Consider the following 22693-nt stretch of genomic DNA (forward strand, 5'->3'; position numbering starts at 1 on the left):
TTTAATACGACTGACTTTGTATTTAATGTGAATTTAATAAAAACATTGTAAGTTACTAATTGTAACACTTTAATTGTACAAAAAGAGAGCAAACTTTACATTATCAAAGAACATTTTCACTTCAGTCCAGCCAGTTCAAGCACTCTCAAAAACTCCCATAATAATCTCTAAAGCTGTTTACACTGTGAAATTAATATCTTACTTACATTCGTACATCTTCACTCTGTTGTTTCTGATGAGAGAATTAGCCAGAGAAGTCAGTCAGCCAGCGCGCGCGGCGACGAAACAGCGTGTTTCAGCGGTGACTCATCTGAACGCCTCTGATTGGTCCTTGCATTCATAAACTCAACAGCATGGTATGTGATTGGTTATAATGCGCAAGGCTTTAAAAACGCGTGTCTCTGGCTCTGTGCCAGCCAGCGAATGCAGATTTGAATTTAGCAACTGGGGATGTTTTTCTTTTATATATATATATATATATATATATATATATAGTGATATGATTGTAAATTTAGGGGGGCCAAGCTTGTTGACAGGGGGCACTGGCCCCCCTTGGCCACCCCCTAGAACGGCCCCTGGTAAATGGCCTACAAAATAAGGAAGCCTATTCCAATTCTTTTGCTAACAGTGTAGTCTATGATTCACAAAGAACTACTGTAAAACCATAAGTGTAATAATAGAAACAGTTTTCATTTATTGGTTTCAGATTGAACATATTATGATGACAGACACACCAGCAGTCTATCTGCATCTGCTAGTTTAATGCTACAAGCACTACAACATCTCTAGCACAAGTAGTAATAAGAGAATTTGTAAATATAGACAGCCATCTGGTGGCCATAAATCATAAGTCCTCAAAAACAAAGTGTAGGCCTCTGAAATAATGTAAATTGGAGAAGGTTTGGTGGAGAAGGTTATGATTGTTATTATCATACAAACATCTTATAGTAAATAGGCTATAATTAAAGGAATTTCATTCTTTAATTTGTTCACGAAATAATTACAAATTAAACTTAAATGTAATTATTAAATTCCAAACAAATAATCACCCAAAGAACATTTATACAAAGTGTGACTTTTGTAAGATTTTGTAAGACAGCTGTATATTTAGTATGGCACTGTCATTTCATCAAAATATTTTGACGGATCATTTTTGATTCATGCACTTTTATCATTTTTTTGGCTTTGATGACCAATGCAAGAAAAAGCAATATTATCATATTTATTTTTTAATGTTATGCCTAAATTTGTATTACCAACTTTATTCTTACATACGATCCATGTTGAATTCCCGCAATTGGTAGCATCTGCGCATGCGTACTTGTGGCCCCTCCTAGTAACGGCTTTATTCTTTGCCCCTGCGCTTCCAGCGGAAACCCCTTGAGTGCGTGGAGTCGTTGGGTTGTTTTCGCAACCGAATGTAGTCAGTACGTTGAAAGTGATTTAAACATCTGTGCGGTCATCACAGTTGAGGACGGAAAGACTGGATTACCGCGGAAGTATTTTGATAAAAGGAGAATCGTTTTGCTTGCTGATTTTGTATTAGCGTTTTGTAATGGGTTTGCTTTAGTCTTTTGTTTTTGTATGTGTGATGGACGCCATTTTAGGTTGATCACACTAGCTGCTAGCCACATTGTTTCAGGCCTTGCTTCAAACGACGTCGGTTGTGTTTTGTTGAATTTTGGACTGCACCGAACAAACATTCCGGAGGAATTTTGACGCGGACACTGAGGCGACGTGTTTGACAGGACTCTGTACGTTCACTCGTACGGACACTGAACTGTGTATTTCTTAATCGGAGTTACGGACAGCACACGGCTAACCGCCATATGGTCCTGGGACATTGAGAAACAGCAGGAACATTTCTGGCTTGTGCCGGGAAATTTCCGTGGACTAAAAGTCACTTGCGTCATTAAAACTGCGTGTTACACTTGATCACAGTCTCTTTGAACACTTAATATGTTCAATTCGCAGTTATTCACGTGAGGCAGAATCCACACGACCTCCTTAGTGGTGGTGACTCTTTAATTAAAAAGTGTTGAGATGAACTAACATGGCTATTATTCTTAGACTGTTAAGCTGATAAACTGACACTGAGTAACTTAAAGGTTGATCGCTGGGAGAGCCCACGCGGTCGTGCGCATTGTAGTTGAGTTTGGTTGTGTGTGGTGGTGTCTGACCACGAGGATTGTTTAAACATGTCTTGTGTCCATTACAAGTTTTCTTCTAAACTTAACTACGACACGGTCACCTTCGATGGCCTTAATATCACGCTCAGTGATTTGAAACGCCAGATCATGGGGCGAGAAAAGCTGAAGGCCGCCGATTGCGACCTGCAAATCACCAACGCTCAGACTAAAGAAGGTAAGATGGACATAGAAGTGGTTTTTACACCATTTTAAAGGTGCTATGAGTTAACTGAAACTAAAGTGTTTACGTGGCCTGAAAGAGTACTTGTGTCTTTTCGGGAAAAGGTGTTTATCAAGCTCAAAGCTAATGTTTTTTAACTAATGTAATAAGGCTGAATCCTGACATCCTCCGGCGTTGTCATTGTGTTACTCAAACGTCGAGTTTTGTTTGGCTAAGTCAGTTATATTATGACTGTTATAAAATTTGTGAATGTTACTTAAATGTGAACGTTGTTTTTTTGCCTGTACACTTGTGTGGCGAAGTACGTGTGGTAGCGTTAGCGTTTCCTACTATTGTGTATATAGACGACATGAATGGAAAATGTGTCACGTTGATTAATGGTCTTGTCATTTTTGCCTGTGTTTACAGAATACACTGATGATGTAGCCCTCATCCCCAAAAACTCGTCTGTTATCATCAGACGAATCCCTATTGGAGGGCTGAAGTCGACAAGCAAAACATATGTCATGTGAGTACATTAATATTTTAACTCACTGTGAACATCTGCTGTGTGTTTATATTAAGTTAAATTTGAAGTATGTTCTCAAAGCAGAGCCTTTAGGTCTGATAAAACAACCCTATAAACAAAAATTGTCATTTACTTGCCCTAATATTAATTCAAAATTGTAAGACGTTTTTACGCTTCTTTATTCGCTAAGGATGTTCCCTTCTGCTGAAGTTGTCACATCTTATTTGCGCGTCTGCATGTTCGAGCTTAATGTGCCGTGATTGTACGCGAGCCTTGAGAAACAATGATATTTTGAGTCAAACCTGTCACATCCTTTTATTTTTGTTGTATGGAAAAGAGAATCGAGTAGTTGTCAGTGTTACTAATTTTCCCAACTACTTTTGAGTTCACCATACGAAGGTCGGTTTAAATGGCGATTGTTCAATTGGCAAATGACAATTTATGTGAACTATTTGTTAAATATCTTGATATAAAAGGGGTAACTGTAGCCTAATTATGATCTTTATTTTTAGCAGGCATATTTTAAAAAAACATCTGTACGTTTAGAGTCCTAGCAGAGAGTAATTGCCAACTTCAAATTGTAATGCAACTAATTTTGAAGTCATCAGTCTGTGATTGGGGGGGGAAATATCATTTTAATTTAGAAGTTAACCTTTTTTTTTTTTTTTTTTTGCAGGGATCGATTTGAACCGTGTCCATTACAAGTTTTCTTCTAAACTTAACTACGACACGGTCACCTTCGACGGCCTTCATATCACGCTCAGTGATTTGAAACGCCAGATCATGGGGCGAGAAAAGCTGAAGGCCGCGGATTGCGACCTGCAAATCACCAATGCTCAGACTAAAGAAGGTAAGCTGGACGAATACGTTGTTTATACACCGTTTTTAGGTTGCTGTGAGTTAATTGGTTACGAGGCTTGAAAGAGTACGTATATTTTTGGGAAAAGGTTTTTATCAGTGTTAGCTCGAAGCTAATGTTTGCTAACTGACCTAACAAGGCCAAATCCTGACAGCCACCAGCATTGTCACTGTACTCAAACGTTGAGTTTTGTTTGTCAAGAAAATCATATTATGACTGTTATTAAATTTGTGATTATTAATTCAATGTAAACGTTGACTAAACTTCACTTGTGTAGTGTAGGCTCCATTTTGCATGTACTTGTTCACGACGTGTGCTTTCGTTTCCTACCCTTGTATATAGACACATGAATGGAAAATGTGCCACGTTGATTAATGTTCTTGTCATTCTTGCCTGTGTTTGCAGAATACACTGATGATGGAGCCCTCATCCCTAAAAACTCGTCTGTCATCATCAGACGAATCCCTATTGGAGGGCTGAAGTCCACAAGCAAAACATTTGTCATGTAAGTACATTAATACTTCAACTTACTGTTAACATCTGCTCTGTGTTTACATTTAGTTCAGTTTGAAGTATGTTCTCAAAGCTGAGTCTTTAGGTCTGATAAAACAACCCTAAAACTAAAATGGTCCTTTGCTTGCCCTGGTATTAATTCAAAATGGCAAGACGTTTTTTTACGTTACGTTATTCACTAAGAATGTTCCCTTCTACTGAAGCTGTCACATCTTATTTGCGCTGCTTTATGTGCTGTGATTGGGCACAAGGTGTGAGAAACAGTGACATTTTGAGTTGTCAAAACCGTCACAACCCGTTTATATTCATTGTACAGAAAATAGAAAAGTCGTTTTCAATATTACTAATTTTACCAAATGAATTGAGTTCACTAGAAGTTTAAATGGAGATTTTTCAACTGACAAATGAAGATTTATTTGAACTATTTGTTAAATGTTTTGATATAAAAGGGTTAACTGAAGCTTAATTGTTGTGATCTTTAATTTTAGAAAGTAGATTTAAAAAAATATATCATATTTGTACATTGAGTATTTGCCAACTTAAGATTGTAATGCACCTCATTTCAGTTAAGCAGTTTGAATGTTAAATTGCTGTGAATTTAAGTTATCAGTCTGTGATTGGGGGGGAATATACTTTTAATTGGAAGTTAACCTCTTTTTTTTTTTTTTTTCAGCGATCGATCTGAACCAAGTGGATCTTCAAAAGCAGTATGTAAAAACACCTCATTTCCTTGTCTCATTACACACATTTTCAAACTCCTCAGCAGTTGCTTTGTCTTGAAATCATTTAGGAAACTTTCCTCATGCTCCTCAATGTTGTCTTTGAAACCTGTTTGAAGATAACAGTTTGTCGAGCTGAATGTTTATATTGTGTGATTCGCTAAAGCTGTTGCATTGATTTTCATGTTTTTATACAATTTCCAGTGTGTACAGAAGTCTGTGCGCATGCTAATACACTGTGTTTCACTTGAGTAAGTTCTCTACAAATATGAATTATGTTGTACAGTGTAGTGTAAGATCATATTGATTTATATAATTTTTTGAACATGGCCAATGTTCAGTTTGTTTGTCCTTAAAGTGACATCTGTAAAAAGCTGTCTGTTTTTTGTTTTTAAATAAAAAATACATTGTGTTATTTAATAATTTCACCTTGTATGATACAGCTTCAGTGTCTGACTACTCATGTTTACTCAATTGCTATTATAAGGAACAATACTTTAATTTAGTTGTGTGGATGTATGTGTGTGTGCGAGTGAGTTGTTTGTTTGATTTTGTTTTATAATTGTATTACCTAAAAAAATAATGAGCCTTGCCTTGGACTAACTAAACATGTGAATTGTTTATTTTTTATTATTATTATTTTTTTATTTTTTTTTACACTGTCTATTTGTTAAGTGCGTGCTTAGGAACTGCTCTTGGCGTTTAATAGATAATCAAATGAAGCTTGACTCTCATGCAATTTTAATGATTTAATATTCACTAGATACATTTGAAAGTTCTGATATAATGCTACTCTGTGCGGTCGTCAACAGTCTATTAAAACGCACAACATATTAAAGCGTCTTTGGTGTTTCCATGTTTTCTACAAAACAAAACCGGAAATCGAGGGGTTATGACGTCATTGGCAGGCAACACAATGACACTATAGACACGCTCCGTGTCACTAGTTAAAATTGCTTATTTCTCTGGATTTAAACATTCTTCGAAACATTTGGGATAATGGTAGTACACAAGTCAGCAAAATATATAAAACTCTTCTAGTGGTTTTTGGATATTTTAATTTAAAAAAAATCTTACATATTGTGCCTTTTAATGAAAAAAAAAAATACTTTTAGTAGTATGACTTAATTTCAATTTCCTGCTTTAGTTAAATCAGTACATAAGATTGAGTTATGTTAATTCACATTCTATTTTAAGTATACAGTTTTTTATATTTTCCTTTTATAAGAGCTAATTGTGTAAATTGTGTCTTGGCCTATATAGGTGTTGATCACTATAAATATACAGTTCCCTATCTAGTATTTGATGAGAGAGTAGTCATTCTAAATTTGAATTAATGTAACTATTTAAACATTTTTTTATAGCCATACTAGGGCTGTGCGATATTGAAGAAAAATGTGATATGCGATACCTTGTTAAAAATTGCGATATGCGATACGATATTGCTTAAAGTGTGTAAAATCAATTTCAATTATATTTTAAAATATTTAAAAATGAAAATTATATAACCAATTTGTTTCACATTCTTTCTTGGAAAAGAAAGAATCACTACAACTTATGAAAGTGACCAGCAGTGTTACAGCATTACATAAAAAGTAATGTCACAATTTAGAATGTCATTTTAACATCAGTGTGAACATACAAACAAAAAAAATTAATGACACTAATTTTATATCATTGTAACTGCTTTCCACTCACTTTAAGTACTTCTTCATATACCACAGCAAAAACTATAGTCTGAGAAAGTTCAAACATGATTAAAGGCAAGTGAACAGTCAGTAAAAAAAAAAAGAAATACACAATTTACAAGCATAGATAAAATAAACAGTAGTATTCAGATACAGAAATTTAATAATTAAGTGTAAAATAACACTGCATAGTGTTCACTGTATGAATTAAATTGAGATTAATCTTTGTTATAGCTGTTTTGTTGTTTGATTAACATTAGTGACATATTCAGCAGCACGTATTTATAGGCTGCTGTCCCTTTAAATCCGACTGCACGGATCCAGTATAATGATGCACATCCATGGCCGGACTTACCATTGAGCTTGAATGGGCTGCAGCCCGGGGCCCCGCCTTAACCCGTTTATATTTGTTCAGTTATGTGCCAGTCAAAAATTATTAGACGCATTTCAACTGCGCACACGGGCCAGCCGGGGCTAACAGCTTCCAACTACGACATTCGAAGTCATAATCAAACAGCATAAACTGGAATTTATGATTTTTTTCACATAGAAAAAGGACACACGTATTAAATCACGTCTGCGCTGTGCCGAATCGCCGATTAATTTGTGATCACATGGCTACTTTAAACAGGTGCTTATTAGAAAGCAAACAAATAGCACTAATAATCATTAATTTTCCGAACATTTGTGTAAAATAATGGAGCATTAGGTCATGAATATTGCCTTAAAAGTAATTGAAATTTATTGGTTGAATGAACCCTGCATTTAATCAGCGAATGCCTACGATATAGGAGTTAGACTATCACACAAACTAGAGTCCTGTTTTTCCGAATATCTGCACGATCACAAATGTACAATAAACAACAAGTTACTGAGCAACTTTCAGACACAAAATTCTGTTTTGCCCCATCAATGCGTCTCCGAGCAACACAGTGTTTTGTTTCTCTGCATTACACGGACCAGTAAATGGTTCAAATTCTCTGCTATATGCGTCGAACTAAAACTTTGACCTTTTGCAACGTTTTGATTTAAGTATCCTATTATTAAAATGATTCCGATATCGCACGCCCTTGCGATATGCATATTGCGATATTTACATTTGCGATATTTCGATCATTTCGATATATCGTGCAGCCCTAAGCCATACCTAAGAGGTGTTCTCTTATACTGTTTGTTGTAGCTTATTTTGTTATTTTTCAAAAGCTATAGGCAAATGAAAGAACATGGACCACTTTGGATGAAATCTCTGACCAACTGTCAACACAATTGTGTAGTTGTATACAATACAATTTTCTTATTTTGGTCTTATAGTGAGATTTTGTATTTTATTGGTAATTGGTAAAATGTCTATATCAGTGATTCTTGGCCACAGCGTTTGTAATTAGAGGTCATAGTTTCAGCTAATATTTGTGCCATTCTGACATGGTGAATTACGCTAAAAAAGTTGTCTTTTGTTCTAACAAAACAACTTTTTCCAACACACTTTTTTTTTTTACATTGTACTTTAACGCCCCACAGCAATCTGCCTTTTCCTATTTTAATCGTGTGACTTTTTTTTTTTTTTTACTTGTTTTCCATATTTGATGTTTTATTTCAAATGTTTGCAAAACAGCTACTGGGATCGCTGATATGTGACGGCTGAACATATACTATGCTATAATGCTTTACTATTTATTTATATATTAATTTTTGTGATAGCACTTGTAGTTTGCTTGTCTCACATATGGCCTTTTGTATTATAGTTATTACAATAAAACATCAGTATTTAATTCGCTCACATCTTTAAGGCCCTGTGTGTTCACTCACCATAGGTATTTTTAAAAAACTTTTGGGAACAGCTATGATGCTATACTTCTTTCCCCACAGTGAATCAAAGCCAAGAAATATGCATTAATTGGTAATGTCCTTAAGATAAAATATATAAATGTCTAATTTACTGCTTGGAGTTTACATTTATAAACACACAACATTTCATGTGTGTCCAATAGGAATTAGTTGTAAATATACTAATTGATTTGTGTTTGTATAGTGTTTATTTTGGAGACTTTTATATGTCCAATTTCTTTCTGTTGGGCATGGAAGAGTTGTGCCTTGTCATAGTGGTGAAACCCCTCTGTTTTAATGTTTTTTTTCCGATGACAGATTGATGATTCTTCATCCATTTCACTGGCCCTGCTTTCAAAGGTATTTTAAACTCTGCGTCTACTTGATACACTCCACTCTACTGTTTCTAAATTCAGTGTTTTTGATTTGGCAAGCCATAATGTAGCCACAATTGAACAATATTTTATGTAAAAAATCTTGTGGTTTGTCACATCCAGCTTGTTTATGTATGCGCAGAACATTATGTGAAAATTGTTGTGCAATACTCATTGTGAAATTGTATGTTTTGCATTAGACAATCTTGTTTATCCATCGTAATATTGATAATTTAGCATTTTTTAATATGGTGCATATCAGTAATTACATTATTTTTTTTAAATGTAAGATTTATAATAAGTCTTGTTGCTGATGTGTGCTAATTTTTTTGTGCTAATTGTGTAATTTTTTTAACTTGTGAAAGCCTCGTCCTGTAAAGAGTGAGCTCACTGCCTTTTATCAGTGTGGAGTTGGAGTACAGTTTAAACCTCTTGCCCACATGACGTTAATCACAGGTGTTTAAGATTACCTACCTGTTATAATCTTTTGTGATCAAAGACTGTGGATCACGCTGAATTTTTTTCCAGCTGTTTTTAATTACCTTAGGCTTTTTTTTTTTTTTTTGTGGACTTTTGTAATGAAGCATTTTTCTTCATACTGGACTTTAAAGACACCAGCAGCATTATGTATCATACTTTATATTGCTAATAGTTAATTGTCTTTATTCTTCCATGTGATGTCAAAATACTTCACAATATAGTGTAATTTTGGTACAGTTGCAAATTAAATTTTCAGGTTGATACTCTGAATACAGGAGATCGTGTCATTTCATTTTGGTTCTGTGTACATGTCTTATGCCATGAATGCATTGCATTTGTTAGTATGAAATCGTCTGTATTCATCTGGCACATGCCCATAAAAAGACACATCGCAATAAAATTTATCAAATGGAAAAAAAAATCTCTTAGAACATGGGCAATGCATGTGTGTAATTGGAACTGAGTCTTGCACATGAGGTGGTTTGTGTTTTGATTATGAATTTTATATTTTTGCTCTCTTGCTGTGGGAAATATAAAAAGTGTTTTGCCCCTTTGTTTCTCATTTTAAGGCCTGAGGTGGTACTCATACTTCATTTTGTAGTATTTTTAAAGATCTCACACTGATTGAGGCAAGAAGCTGCTTCTTACAGGACCAGGTTTCAAAATTTTTGGGCGCAAGTGAACATTCCAACATTGATTTTATTTGTGAATACAAATTGTGTTAAACAGACAGCCAATCTTGCTGAAACAAATGCGTCAGAGGAAGACAAAATTAAAGCAATGATGTCTCAGTCCAACCATGACTATGACCCAATCCAGTAAGTGTGCAATTCAAGACGTTGTTGTTGTTTTTTTGTTGTTGTTGTTTAAATTACTGTTGGCATCAATTCTAACACAAATCTCTGTTCATTAGTTATGCAAAGAAGCTTGTTGGTCCACCTCCCCCAAACTACACATGCTTTCGTTGTGGAAAAACTGGACATTATATCCGAAATTGCCCAACGAATGGGGTAATTGGGTTTTCATTACCACATCTGCTTTAACATGACAATTGTTTTGAACTTCGTAATGCTTGCTACAGTTGTTTGCTTGTGTAAATGTTTTTACCATTAGTATGCTCATTTAGTCTGAAAAGAAATTTAACCTTGAATATCAACTGTGCATTAGCAGGATCGAAGTTTTGAAGCTCCTCAGCGAATAAAGAAAAGCACAGGAATCCCTCGGAGTTTCATGGTTGAGGTTGATGATCCAAACAGAAAGGGAGTCATGTTGACCAACAGTGGAATGTATGCCATTCCTACTATTGATGCGTGAGTATACTTGGCCTATTTGTAAGTGATTGTGTTGCAGGGTCATATTTTCATCTTTGCAGTTTTACAAACTCACAATAGGTAATGACCTCAACATGGCAATTTTGCTGACAACATTTTGCTTTCTGTGTTTAGTGAGGCCTATGCCATTGGGAAGAAAGAGAAGCCACCATTTTTGCCCCAAAATCAGTCTTCATCCTCAGAGGAAGAAGATCCAGTACCTGACGAGCTACTTTGTTTGATCTGCAAGGATCTTATGACAGATGCTGTTGTTATCCCCTGCTGTGGAAATAGCTACTGTGATGAGTGTAAGTGTCTGTACAAACAAATAAAAAAAGGTGAAGTGTTTTTGACCTTTGATTTGAAAGCTTACACAGTCTTTTGCCCGCAGGTATTCGAACGTGTTTGCTGGAGTCTGATGAACATGTTTGCCCAACCTGCAAACAATCAGATGTATCTCCTGATGCTTTGATTGCAAACAAATTCCTTCGCCAAGTAAGAAATCCCTATCCTAATTTTTGTTGTTGTTGTTAAACAGCTGTGTCTTCACCTCTAAGTTAATAGTAGAACATTAAGACAATTTATTATTTCCAACACCAGGCAGTGAATAATTTTAGGAATGAAACTGGTTATACCAAGAGGATTCGAAAAGCTGCAGCTGCACAAGGAGCCCAAACACAGACTCCTGCCCAGCGGCCACCTATGAGACTGGCAACCTCACGCCAGCAGGACCCTCTGATGGCCCATGTTCCGAGCTCAGCAGCTGATAGCACCCCTCCCCAAAGCACACCTGCTGCCCCTTTATCTCCTGTTAGCACTCATCAGCCCTCCAGCACCCCACCACCTTCTAGCAGCTCCACTGTAAACAGCAGCAGTGCACCTGCAGCATCAAACTATAGCCCTGTGGTGAACTCTCCTCAACACTCTACTAAGCAGGATGACCCTCCATCTAAGTAAGTAATTTTCTAGCATTTGTAGAACTTAAGAGGATCCACTGGTTGTGTAAAACATGAGGTACTGGATTAAAATTTGTCTTATGGGATCATCTGTCCCGACAACTTCTATTCCAAAGGTATTACTCATTTTATAGTATGCTTAATATTTGCTAATATAAGAGGATTACACAGACTATTAAAGCAATATCACATAAGCAAGACTAGTTGAGATAAAAAATATTGATGCTTCCATGAGTACAGTTTTGTATCCCCCCTTCTATTTGTTGCCTAGGGATACCATGTCCCAGTAATTGGGAAGCCGAATATGCCTCAGCACCACATGCACAGATCAGGTAATATAATATCAGCACAATTTCAGGTGTTTTTTTCTGTAGACTTGGCCATTCTTAATATTTAAGGTTTTGTTTTGTTTTTGTTTTTTTAGGGCAGCCAAGGGCTAGTGGACCAAGGCCGACTGGAAGCCGTCCTACATGGGATCCGTAAGTATCCAGAAGTGTATTCTTAAAAGATTGCAGTTTAATCCAAAAGAGACATATACTTCACTCCAGTCTATTTATCCTATCAGGTCCTCAAGTAGAGGGAGAGCCCCTAGTGAGCGACCACCAAGAACACAGCCTCCTCCAGTACAAAACCTTCCTCCTATAGTACCGCCAGTGTATGTGCCTCCTGCTCTTTTTCCTCCTCCACCACCACACCCTATGCCTCAGCCACCTGGTGGTGTTCCACAGCAGTATCCCATACAGTATCCTCCAGGACAGCAGCCTCCCCCTCCCTACAACATTCCACCACCTGTATTTCCACCTGTCCCACCAAATGTGACGGCTCCATGGGTGCCTCCTGGTCCGCAGCCACCTATAGTCAACCCTATCTCTACTATGCCAACAGCACCTTTTCTATCCAAGGAGGAGTTTTACCGTCAGCAGCGTAGACTGAAGGAAGAGTAAGTAATCCTAACATGTATATTAAGAAAGATATATTTATTTATTAAAGTGGTTGGTTTGCTCATTCCTCCCTCCATAATCATAGATGAAAATGTTAATATATAGTAATTTTTGTAATTATTTGTGTTTTTGAGTGTCTAACTGCAAAGTTTTATTTCCTTCCTGTCTTTGATAAATAGTTCCCAATGTCGATTCGTTACCAGGGAGAAGTCGTCTAAACTAGAGGAGTTTACCAATGACTTTGCCAAAGAGCTTTTGGAGTACAGAAAGATCCAGAAGGAGAGAAGGCGATCCTACTCTAGGTTAGGAAAATTGACAGGTGTCCATCACCAAGATGTAATTTTTGATGGAAAACATTTGGCATCAACTAAATTGCCTCAATTACCTTTCTTTTGCAGATCAAAATCTCCTTACAGGGATTCCTCTTACAGTGGCTCATCATATTCTTATTCAAAATCCCGCTCTCGGTCCAGATCACCACGCTCCTACTCTCGGTCAGTATCCCGATCTCGGTCAAGATCACGCTCTCGTTCCAGATCACGTTCCTACTCTCGCTCACCATATTCCCGCAGGGGCCGAGGTCGAAGCCGTAGCTATCGATCTAGGTCTCGCACTCCAACGTACCATCGCTCCCGCAGTAGATCACCATCGTATAGGGGTAGAGAGATGAGTGGAATGGCAAGTGGAATCTATCGTTCTCGCTCCAGATCCCCTCTATATAAGAATCACAGTCCCAGCAAGAAACTCCCACCCCCTTCTCAAATCGAGGGTGAGCGCAAATATGCAGGGAGGTACAGAGAGCTCCCTCCTTATGATGCTAAGGCTTATTATGGCCGCAACATAGACCAGAGTGACCCCTATGAGAGAGAGCGATATCGAGAGTGGGAAAGAGAGTACAGGGAGTGGTACGATAAATACCTCAAGAGCTACGACCACCCGCCAGGTAGTCAAATGCGAAGACGTGCTCCAGGCAGCAGGGACTCCTATACCCCTGAGCATTTTGCTCCTCCGCGACCAAGAGAAAATTCCCCGTACAGCAGGGGACGTCGGGAGGATTATCCGCCGCCACCTCAGAGCCACAGTGTCCCACCGAGAAGCAGAGCTGCAATGACATACCAAGAGAAGTGTGCTGAGAAGTATGGACACCTTCAAGTCAACACCACTGGAGCAGGGAGAGGACTTAACAAAGAGTCTTTGAAACCTCTCAAGGACCGAGAATCTGGTGGCAGCACTGCTGCAGACCCCAAGCTGCAGTCTGTGAAGCATAAAAAGCATCGCAAAAAGAAGAGAGAAGATGGTGACCTCTTCAGCAACTCTGACTCTATGGATGAATCCAGAAAAGACGATCGTAAAGAGGACTCTATGCTGATGAATTCAAGTCGTGACGATGCCACACCTGTCAGGGATGAGCCCATGGATAGCGCTGCAATGTCCTACAAGACTACCCCTGTAAAGGAAAAGAAAGAGAAGACTAAAAGCAAAACTGACAAAGTTAAACGTAAGTCTGACAACAGTGGGCAGAAGAAGGAAGAATCAGGAAAGATGTCAAAACCTGCTAGAGAGAAAGAATCTGATGCACCACGAGATAAAGTGGCTCCCACTGAACCAGCCATTAAGAGAGTCAAAGACGAACCATCCCACAAATCTGAACCAAGCAAACCTCAATCCTCAGAGTCCAAACTCATGCTCCCACGCAAGTTGATGCAGTCTAGGCCCATCAAACACCAGGAGCTGAAGCCCATCAAAGATGAGGTCAAAAGCAAGAGAGAATTGGTGAAAGACCCTGCAAAGCAAGACAAAGGTCCTGTCAAAGATGGGAAGGTCCCTAATAAAGAGCCAGAGAAGCCTGTGAAAACTGAGGAGAAGATGCCCGCTAAGACAGTTGATACTAAACAGGATAAGAAGAAACGTAAAGACGGCAAGCCACCTGCGAAAGACCTAGATGTTCCTCCAGTAAAAGTAGCAAAAATGGAAGTTGACGTGGCCAAAAACTCTCCAAAACCTAAAACCAGACTGGAGAGCGAAAGGCCAGTTGAAAAGGAGAAAGTAGCTATTCCATCTCTGATGGATATTAAGCCAGAGCCTGTAAGAAAGATTAAAATCAACAGGGAAATTGGCAAGAGAATATCTAGCATTGATCGGCCAATTTCAGCTGAGGACTCTGCTCATGCCACAGGAAAAGGCAGACTGGATAAGTCTAGAGGAAAATTGAGGAAGGTTCATGCTCCCGATGGGTCAGGGTCCATATTGGTTGATTACACCAGGTGAGATTATTTAAATATTAAAGTACATGGCAACTTTTACTTTATTTAATCTGTACTATCAACTTATTCATATTTGTTGTGTTTGGCAGCACCAGTTCCACAGGTGGAAGCCCCATCAAAAAGCATGAGGATAAGCTTGACCTAAAGAAGACTGTGGTGAAGACCCTGGAGGAATATACCAATGACAGCTCCACTCCTGCGGAGGATGAAATTGTCATGATCCAAGTGCCCCGTTCCAAGTGGGAAAAGGAAGACTATGAATCTGAGGATGATGATTCTAAGGTTACCAACAGAACAGGCAACATCAACACATCCAGCTCTGCTCCTTCAGAGGAGAACACTGCAGTGAAATCAGCTGGCAAGGAGTCTCCACATGCTGACAAAGCTCTGCCTGTCTCCAAAGAGGCAGAAGTCAAACCTGCCAAGGACTCCACATCAGGTGATAAGGAGAAAGATACTGACAAAGAGAAAGACAGAGAACGAGAACGAGACAAAGGGAAAGAAAGAGACCACAGCAGCACTGTAGATCGCGAGGTAACTGATAAAAGGAAGCCTAGTGTACCTAATCAGGAAAGAGAGCGTGTACAAGAGAAGGGCAGTGACCATGGCAGTGAACGAAGCTCTTCTTCCCAGTCCTCCAGAGATAGGCAAGCTGACAGGTCTGAACCAACCTCTAGAAAACCAGCAGGAAGGGAGACAACTACAGGTGTCACCAGTAGGAAAGCAGAGCATAGAGATGATGCAAGAGACCACTCAGGCACAAGATCAAAAGATGAGAGAAATCCAATCAGGAGGAGAGTATCACCCTCCCCACCCTCAAGGGTAAAAGACTTGCACACAGACTCTGGAAGAAAAACTCTTGAAGCACCTCAGGAGTCCCAAAGTCCAAGTAAGAATAAGAGAGCATCATCGCAGAATGCCCCAGAGCCAAAACGAACAGGGCCAGAGGACCACAAAGGAGACTGGCCATGCAATAAGGAGAGCCAGGGTTCTAGGCATTCTGATGTACGTCCCGCAAAGGACCGGGAACACAGGACTCCTCATACAGCTTTTACTCCAGAGCCTAGAACTGATGCAGTGAAAGGTGGCGCACATGGCGACCACATCAAAATCCCATCTGCACGCTCCACAAGACTGTCCTCAGATTTAGCACGGGAAACAGACGAGGCTGCATTTGTCCCTGACTACAGCGAAAGCGACAGTGAGACCTCAGACACTGAGAGCAAAATGGAGCAGAGAGGGCGAGAGAGGGACAGCAGTGGCAGCCAGAGTCCAAGCCCATCTGGAAGCCACGGACACAGCAGCAGCCCCAGCTCTCCGGGAAGTCAGGACAGCAAAAAGAAGAAAAAGGACAAAAAGGAGAAGAAGGAAAAGAAGAAACACAAGAAGCACAAAAAACACAAAAAGCATAAGAAACATACTAGTAATGAGTCTGAATCAGAGCTCAAAGGACAGAAACACAAACATAAGAAAAAGAAGTCTAAAAAGAGCAAGGACAAAGACAAAGATGACAAGGAAAAAGATGAGAGTGAGAGAGACGAACACAAGGCAAAAGTAACTGTTTAATTCATTTTAGGTTTAACCATTGGTTTAATTTACTCCTCTTTAAGAAGCATTTAAAAATTAAAAATATTGTTCTGCACTTAAGTTTAAGTACTGTTCAGATTTCATTGTTTGCTATTTCTCAATGGTTAAAGACATGCTTTGTTTGCTATTTCTCAATGGTTAAAGACCACGCTAACCTCTCCCCCCAATGTAAGAGAGTAGCTACTTTAATGATAAAGGTTATTTTATTTTCGGTTCTGAATTTTCATGTTTTGGTTCTCATTTAAAATTGTTGCAGATTGTCATTACATCATGGTTTTGCATTAAGGCCATCATAGAGGAAGCACTTTAGAAATGTGAATGTGATTTGCAAAATTTGCAAGAGTTGCAAAAGCCCTTTTGTACCTCATTTCCTGTATGTTTAAGTGGGAGAGAAACATATCATTATGACAGTATGATAATATTGTTACAGAGGTAACACGAGAGTGGTGTCCAGCCATTGGGGCACACAGATTTACAAAGTGTATGTTTTTGCACTGTGAATATTTCCTCTACTCTTTCATTTTATTCTAATTCACCTTCATAAGAGTAATTTAAATTATCTGCTGAAATGGAATTGCATATGTTTTGAGGGTAATAAATTTTTGCAGGAAATATGAATGGTCTCTCACTTTGTTTATTTTCATGCCTTGGTAATAAAGATTACTTAGGAATCATAGATGACTGTTCATAGTTGTCTTTTAAAATAAAGTTTTTTATTGTAGATGTATTTCACCAGTACCAACTATTACATTTTTGGAAATGTTTAAGCTTAATATTTAATTGTCCGATATTTACTTGTAGTTGGCCTTAGATGCTCTTTTTCTCAGCGGTGCCACACCCATCTGATGCCCATATCCATTTAAAACCCTATTGAAGCAAATTTGATTATTCTTACATGTTTAAAATGAATGTTTGATTTAAATGTTTGTGGCTACACATTTGAAATATGTTTTATTGCCTAGGCCAGTTTACTTCCATTGTAAGTGCCTTACTGTCCATGGGCACATGGGCTTTTATTTTATATATTTATTTTAAAGAAGAATCTGGCATGAGTTTGAACAGTTTTTTTTTTTTGTGATAATTATGCGTTTGTTTAACTTATCACTTTCAACATTTTAAATGGAAAAAAGTTCCGAATTACACTCAAAAGAAGCATCTTTTTCATGACTCCGGTGATGCTTCCTCAGATGGAATCCTTTTTGTGGTTTTCCTTTCTGTATTGGAGGGAATTGCCATAAATCTCATATTTCCCAATGTCTAATCTTTTCTCTTACATTTTTCATTAATGTACATAAAGTTGGATTTTGTAAATTGTAAATAGATTTTATTACTATTAGTATTTCATAATCCAAATTATTTACTGAAATAATTTGTATTACAATGTAAATGTTGAATGTTGTGTATACTGATGTTTTAATTTGAATGTTGCGTCAAAGAGTGGCCTCAGGAAGGAGTAGAATACAATTCAAACTAGCACAACTGAAATCTATGCTTTGGATGCCAGAGAGGGGCACAGTGTAATGGTGTCCTTTAAATTACAGAAACTACCTTAACCTACATGGATTTTAGTACATGCATGCACTTAAATTTTAGTCTTTCTCTTTTGATAAAAACGGACCAAAAAGCCTGATGACTAAAAAGATTTTCGTCCAGTCAAAAGTTGTATAGATTCCTAACATTAAACAGACATTCCTCAACCTGATATTTATGCAAAATACCCTTTGAACTGAGAACACAGTGGTTGTGTTTCCTCTGTCAGCCACTTGAGGACGGCAGACATCTTATAACTAATCATTCAAAAAAAAAACTGCAGTAATCCTGACGGATTGTAGTTCTCTGTGGAAATCATGCTGGAACCCTGCAGGAAAAAACAAAAACGAACAAAAAGCCCACAGGACAGGGCAGGATTCCTGTAGTCTAGGGTTGTATTTAGGATTATTGCAGGATTCAATATAAGCCTAGGCCTGCCTGAAAATGTAGGAATGTAAAATGTAGTTTGTGTAAGGCTTGTCTAGAAAAGTCCGTTCCCGCTGAATTAATAATTTTCAAACCATATAATGAATACATTTAAGAATAAAACCGATACCTCATCGTTCCTCGTCGGTGCAGGAGAGCAGCTCCCCCTCACTCCGTTGTTATGCTATAGGCCTAACCACAAGAGGGCATACAAGGTTATTCACCCCGGAAAAAGGTGGCCACCCCACTGAAGCAGCATCTTGTTGAGAAAAAGTTCAGAGCGCAGAGTCAAATATTCAAGGTTTGGTAACATTCTCATCCTAAAATGCACATTTTAATCATATCTGCCCTCCTCATTAGGCAAATATAAAGGGCAAAAGGCACGTTCGGTTTAAGCCAAATTGATGAAACAAAGATGGTGCTTGACATGTTGACAATAACAAACACGCCATATTGATGTCATTGACTTATTATTTTATTATTGATTCTTCTTTGATGCCTGAGCTCTCTTTTCAGGTCAGCTGAAGATCTTTTTATAGTTGACCCAAAATGTATTTCCTAAAGAATTACAACATTTTAAATGCAAAAGACAAAAACATTTTGCATGGATTTGAACCATGTACCAATGCTCATAAAATAAATAAAAAAATAATGATAATCTGCCTCGTGTATTTTGTTAAATGAAACAAAGTAAACACGATCACAAAAATCCATCAGTTGATATTGAGCTGAAAAGAGAGCATTCCTTTGGTGAGTTGGGACAGTGTTAATGTTTGGCACCAGCATTTTATATGTGCTGTGTTTGTCCTCACAAGAGGGTTTGCCCCCTCATGCTGTTGCTTCCAGTTTCCTCCAGTCTCCCCCTGCCGCCATGTCTGGCACTGCTTTCGGTGTGCTGAGTGTGCTAGTCTGCTCAAACCTGCCATACACTGCGCTCTGGGAGTCCTTTCTGCTGGATGCCAGGTAAGGGCAAACACTCCGCCCTTATACTTACATAGTTACATACATACACATTCTGAGGGAAAGAAGGCTGGGAATGGATATGGGCCAATCCCTCTTTTTGCATAAGAGTATTATAAATACAGTTAGTACAGATAATACGGTGTGAGATGCAAGAATACAGGGCAACTTTGCCCATTTACCAAATGGTGCAGTTGATGTGTTTCTGTTTGTTCTTGAATGTTGTCCGGGATTTGGCATTATGTGGTGAATTAAGTGCATATTTCGTTTTTTTTTTTGTTTTTTTTTTGCTGTGCCAGAGGTTTACTGGCCTGATATTTAAAAATATATATAGAATTATTAAACAAACATGATGCTAAAAGATTAATAATTATGTACGTCCAATTATATATTAATGCAATCATCACATAAAAGTGTGGCTTAGGTTTTATTGCTGCTAAATATTAAAGCTTTATCTATATACAGTGGCGTCCAAAAGATCACACTGGAATTTTTATTTGTATTTTTTGTTTCTGATTTCTCACTTGTTTAAGCTTGTGACGCTTATTTGTTTTGTCTGGTCTTCAGCAATTGGTGAATGTATAAGTATGTTTCTAAAGGTGGATGTTTCTGTTTTCCATTACTCTCTTGTCAGGAAATCTCAGGTGAATATGTGTTTTTGCATGTATTTTCAAGACAGTTTCATCTTTGAAGATTGAACGCCTTGAGGTTGCTCGTGGGGAGGTGCTGCTTCGCTTACATTGCCTCATGTGTTTTCATTTGTCTCGCGATTGATTCATTCATCTGTTTTTGTGACTTTGCCAGTCGGATACCTGCATCTTATCCCTCCATTTACTGCATCAGCACTGCTACACATGCCAAAGTCGAGCTGTATTGCGCATGACTATGCCAGAACATCCTCTGGCAAACATGGAGGTTCACAAGAGCTGGTGACTCACTGACTCACAATACAGCAGCTTCTTTAATGAGTGTGTCTGGTCTGGCTGTAGAGCTCTGCAGGGCTCTCCACTCACCTGGCACAGACACACAGATTCAGTGCCAGCAGCATTCTGGTAGCCTCCATATGTTTGGCCTGTCAGACACTTAAAATATTCCACATACTGGCAGTAACTCTGTCTTTATCACTTTTTCAATCTATCCCTCACAAGAGCCAAAAAACGTACATGGGATTGATTTAAAATGGATATTTTTTGTTCCTAAATCCAGTAACAAATGGCTACTTTTAATGTAATACAGGTAATTATTACCCAACAAAACATGAAAAATGACTATGAATTGGGAAAATTGATTCTGTATTTGGCACAGGAAAGCCTTACATGTATTGTTGCAGTTTTTTTGCAATAGAAGAAAGATATCAGGTGAATTTACTCACTGAAGTAAATTTTAAAGCAATAAACCCAATTATACAAATCCCCTTGAAGGTAAGATTTGTGTTATTCTAGTCACTAATGTGACATTGTCCTTACGCAAGCAGTCAAGGACATCTGTAATGTTCCAAACAGAACATGACTGAATGGTAATACGTTGTGTTGTGTCAAAAACTTTTAACATTTTTGTAAAATTTATTGTGTAACCCTTTTATTGCTGTAACCATTAAAACCAGACTGCCAGAGGGTTACTGTAAATGTATGTGCCCGCTGGGCACCATTTTCCTAATGCCACCGGGGTGGCGGTTGTGCTGATGGCTTGGGCCTGTCATCGCTGCTTGCAGCTATATTTTGTCATTGTTTTCTCTCCCTGTCGTTCTAAATCAAGTTGAGGTTTCAGAGCTCCAGCAGAGGGGAAGATTATCTTATAATGAATTTTGGACTGGTGCTCATAAAAAAAGTTATTGTTTGGTTTCAAAAGTCTTGAAATCACAAGTCATGATATGGTCTATTTTTATGTTTTTTGGTCCTTTTAAAAAATTGACACGTCACTATGAACTGTCATTTTATATAAAACAACTCTGTAAAGATTACTCCTTTTATGTTCCACAGGATAGATAACAGCATACAGGTTTGGAACGACATGTCATTTTTTGATGGACTATCCCTTTAAGCAAAATATACCAACCCATAGTGTGGCAAATGTAGTGAACGATGCAGAGAACGACCTCTTCTGCCTGATGTGTGTAAACACAGGACACAGAGTTTGAAGGGTGCATCATAAAGATTTCTAAATAATTTATCACAAATTGAAATGTGATATTCTTTACTGTTTGCACTATAGAATAGCATGGAAATAGGTTGATTGCTTAGACTCAGCTTGACTGGCGATGTGGAACTAAATCAGTGCTGGACGGCGGTATTGTCTTCTGTGCATAGGTTCATACCAGGCCACAAAGCGCTATTATGTGTGCAGTGGCTTTAGTATTATTCGAGCTGCTGCTGCTGGCTGTTTCTCTGTCTGTATCTGTGGCTACAACAGTGGCTGCAGTGGTGAGAGGCACTGATTGCATCTCCCGTATGCCACCACTGCTGCCTGGCCCCGCCTTTGAACAGAGCTGTGCACAGAATTTCAATGAGCTTTGTGAAGGAACGAGACGTTGTCTGCCTCACCGTGTGTGTCCGGTTGGTTTCATAGCTGGTTCTGATGTTGAGAGGTTTATGCAAGCTTAACGTTCGACTAGTTTATTTTATTTGAAGGCAAACAGTGATGGGAACTGTGATTGAAGGGACAGGCATCCCTTCGATGAATTTAACAGAACCTGATGAGAATATGTCCCTGTCATATATCACCTTAAATGCAACACAAAGAAAAAAGAAAGTTTTATGTTTTAAGACATTTGAAATGTTTTAAGAATTACATTGTTTTACCCCCATTCTTTTTAATGCATAAGAATCTCAGTCTGAAATAAATAAATATATAAAAACATACATGCATACATACATACATATGTTGGTTATATGTTGATATGGTATTGAAATTGTAAAGTTTCAAAGGGGTAAGATTTTTTTTAAATAGTTGTGAAAGAATATTCTTATGCTCACCAAGGCTGCATTTATTTGATCAAAATACAGTAAAAAATCCTAATATTGTGAAATAGTTTTACAATTTTAAAAGTTAATATATATTCTAATTCTAATATTCTGATGGTAATATATTCTAAAATGCAATTTACTCCTTTGATGGTAAAGCTGAATTTTCGGCAGTCATTAGTCTTCAGTGTCACATGATTCTTCAGAAATCATTCTAATAAGCTGATTTGCTGCTCAAGAAACTTTTCTTATCACTTGTTCTGCTGATTATTTTTATAATTCTTTTTTCATCATTTTTTAATAGAAAGATGAACAGCATTTATTTGAAATAGAAATCTTTTGCAACATTATAAATGTCTTTACTGTCACTTTTGATCAATTGTATTCATACTTACTGAATAATATTCCTAACCTTTAATTTAGG

At 37.9% G+C, this 22693-nt stretch overlaps 1 protein-coding gene across 1 annotated transcript; it reads left to right on the plus strand.

Moving 5' to 3' along the window:
• Window positions 1–1385: 1385 nt before the first annotated feature.
• LOC107720072 (E3 ubiquitin-protein ligase RBBP6-like) lies at window positions 1386–17053 on the plus strand. The gene is made up of 17 exons (XM_016527677.1): window positions 1386–2364; window positions 2779–2878; window positions 4924–4957; window positions 8800–8841; window positions 10065–10153; window positions 10249–10345; window positions 10503–10645; window positions 10781–10953; window positions 11037–11140; window positions 11246–11598; window positions 11660–11717; window positions 11873–11933; window positions 12026–12080; window positions 12167–12541; window positions 12722–12844; window positions 12941–14806; window positions 14896–17053. Exons 1-17 carry the CDS (start codon window positions 2199–2201, stop codon window positions 16370–16372), a joined length of 5316 nt encoding a protein of 1771 aa, XP_016383163.1. The 5' UTR covers window positions 1386–2198; the 3' UTR covers window positions 16373–17053.
• The last annotated feature ends 5640 nt before the right edge of the window (window positions 17054–22693 follow it).

This window comes from Sinocyclocheilus rhinocerous, unplaced genomic scaffold (genome assembly GCF_001515625.1).
Source record: "Sinocyclocheilus rhinocerous isolate Xijiao unplaced genomic scaffold, SAMN03320098_v1.1 scaffold273, whole genome shotgun sequence".
NCBI lineage: Eukaryota > Metazoa > Chordata > Actinopteri > Cypriniformes > Cyprinidae > Sinocyclocheilus > Sinocyclocheilus rhinocerous.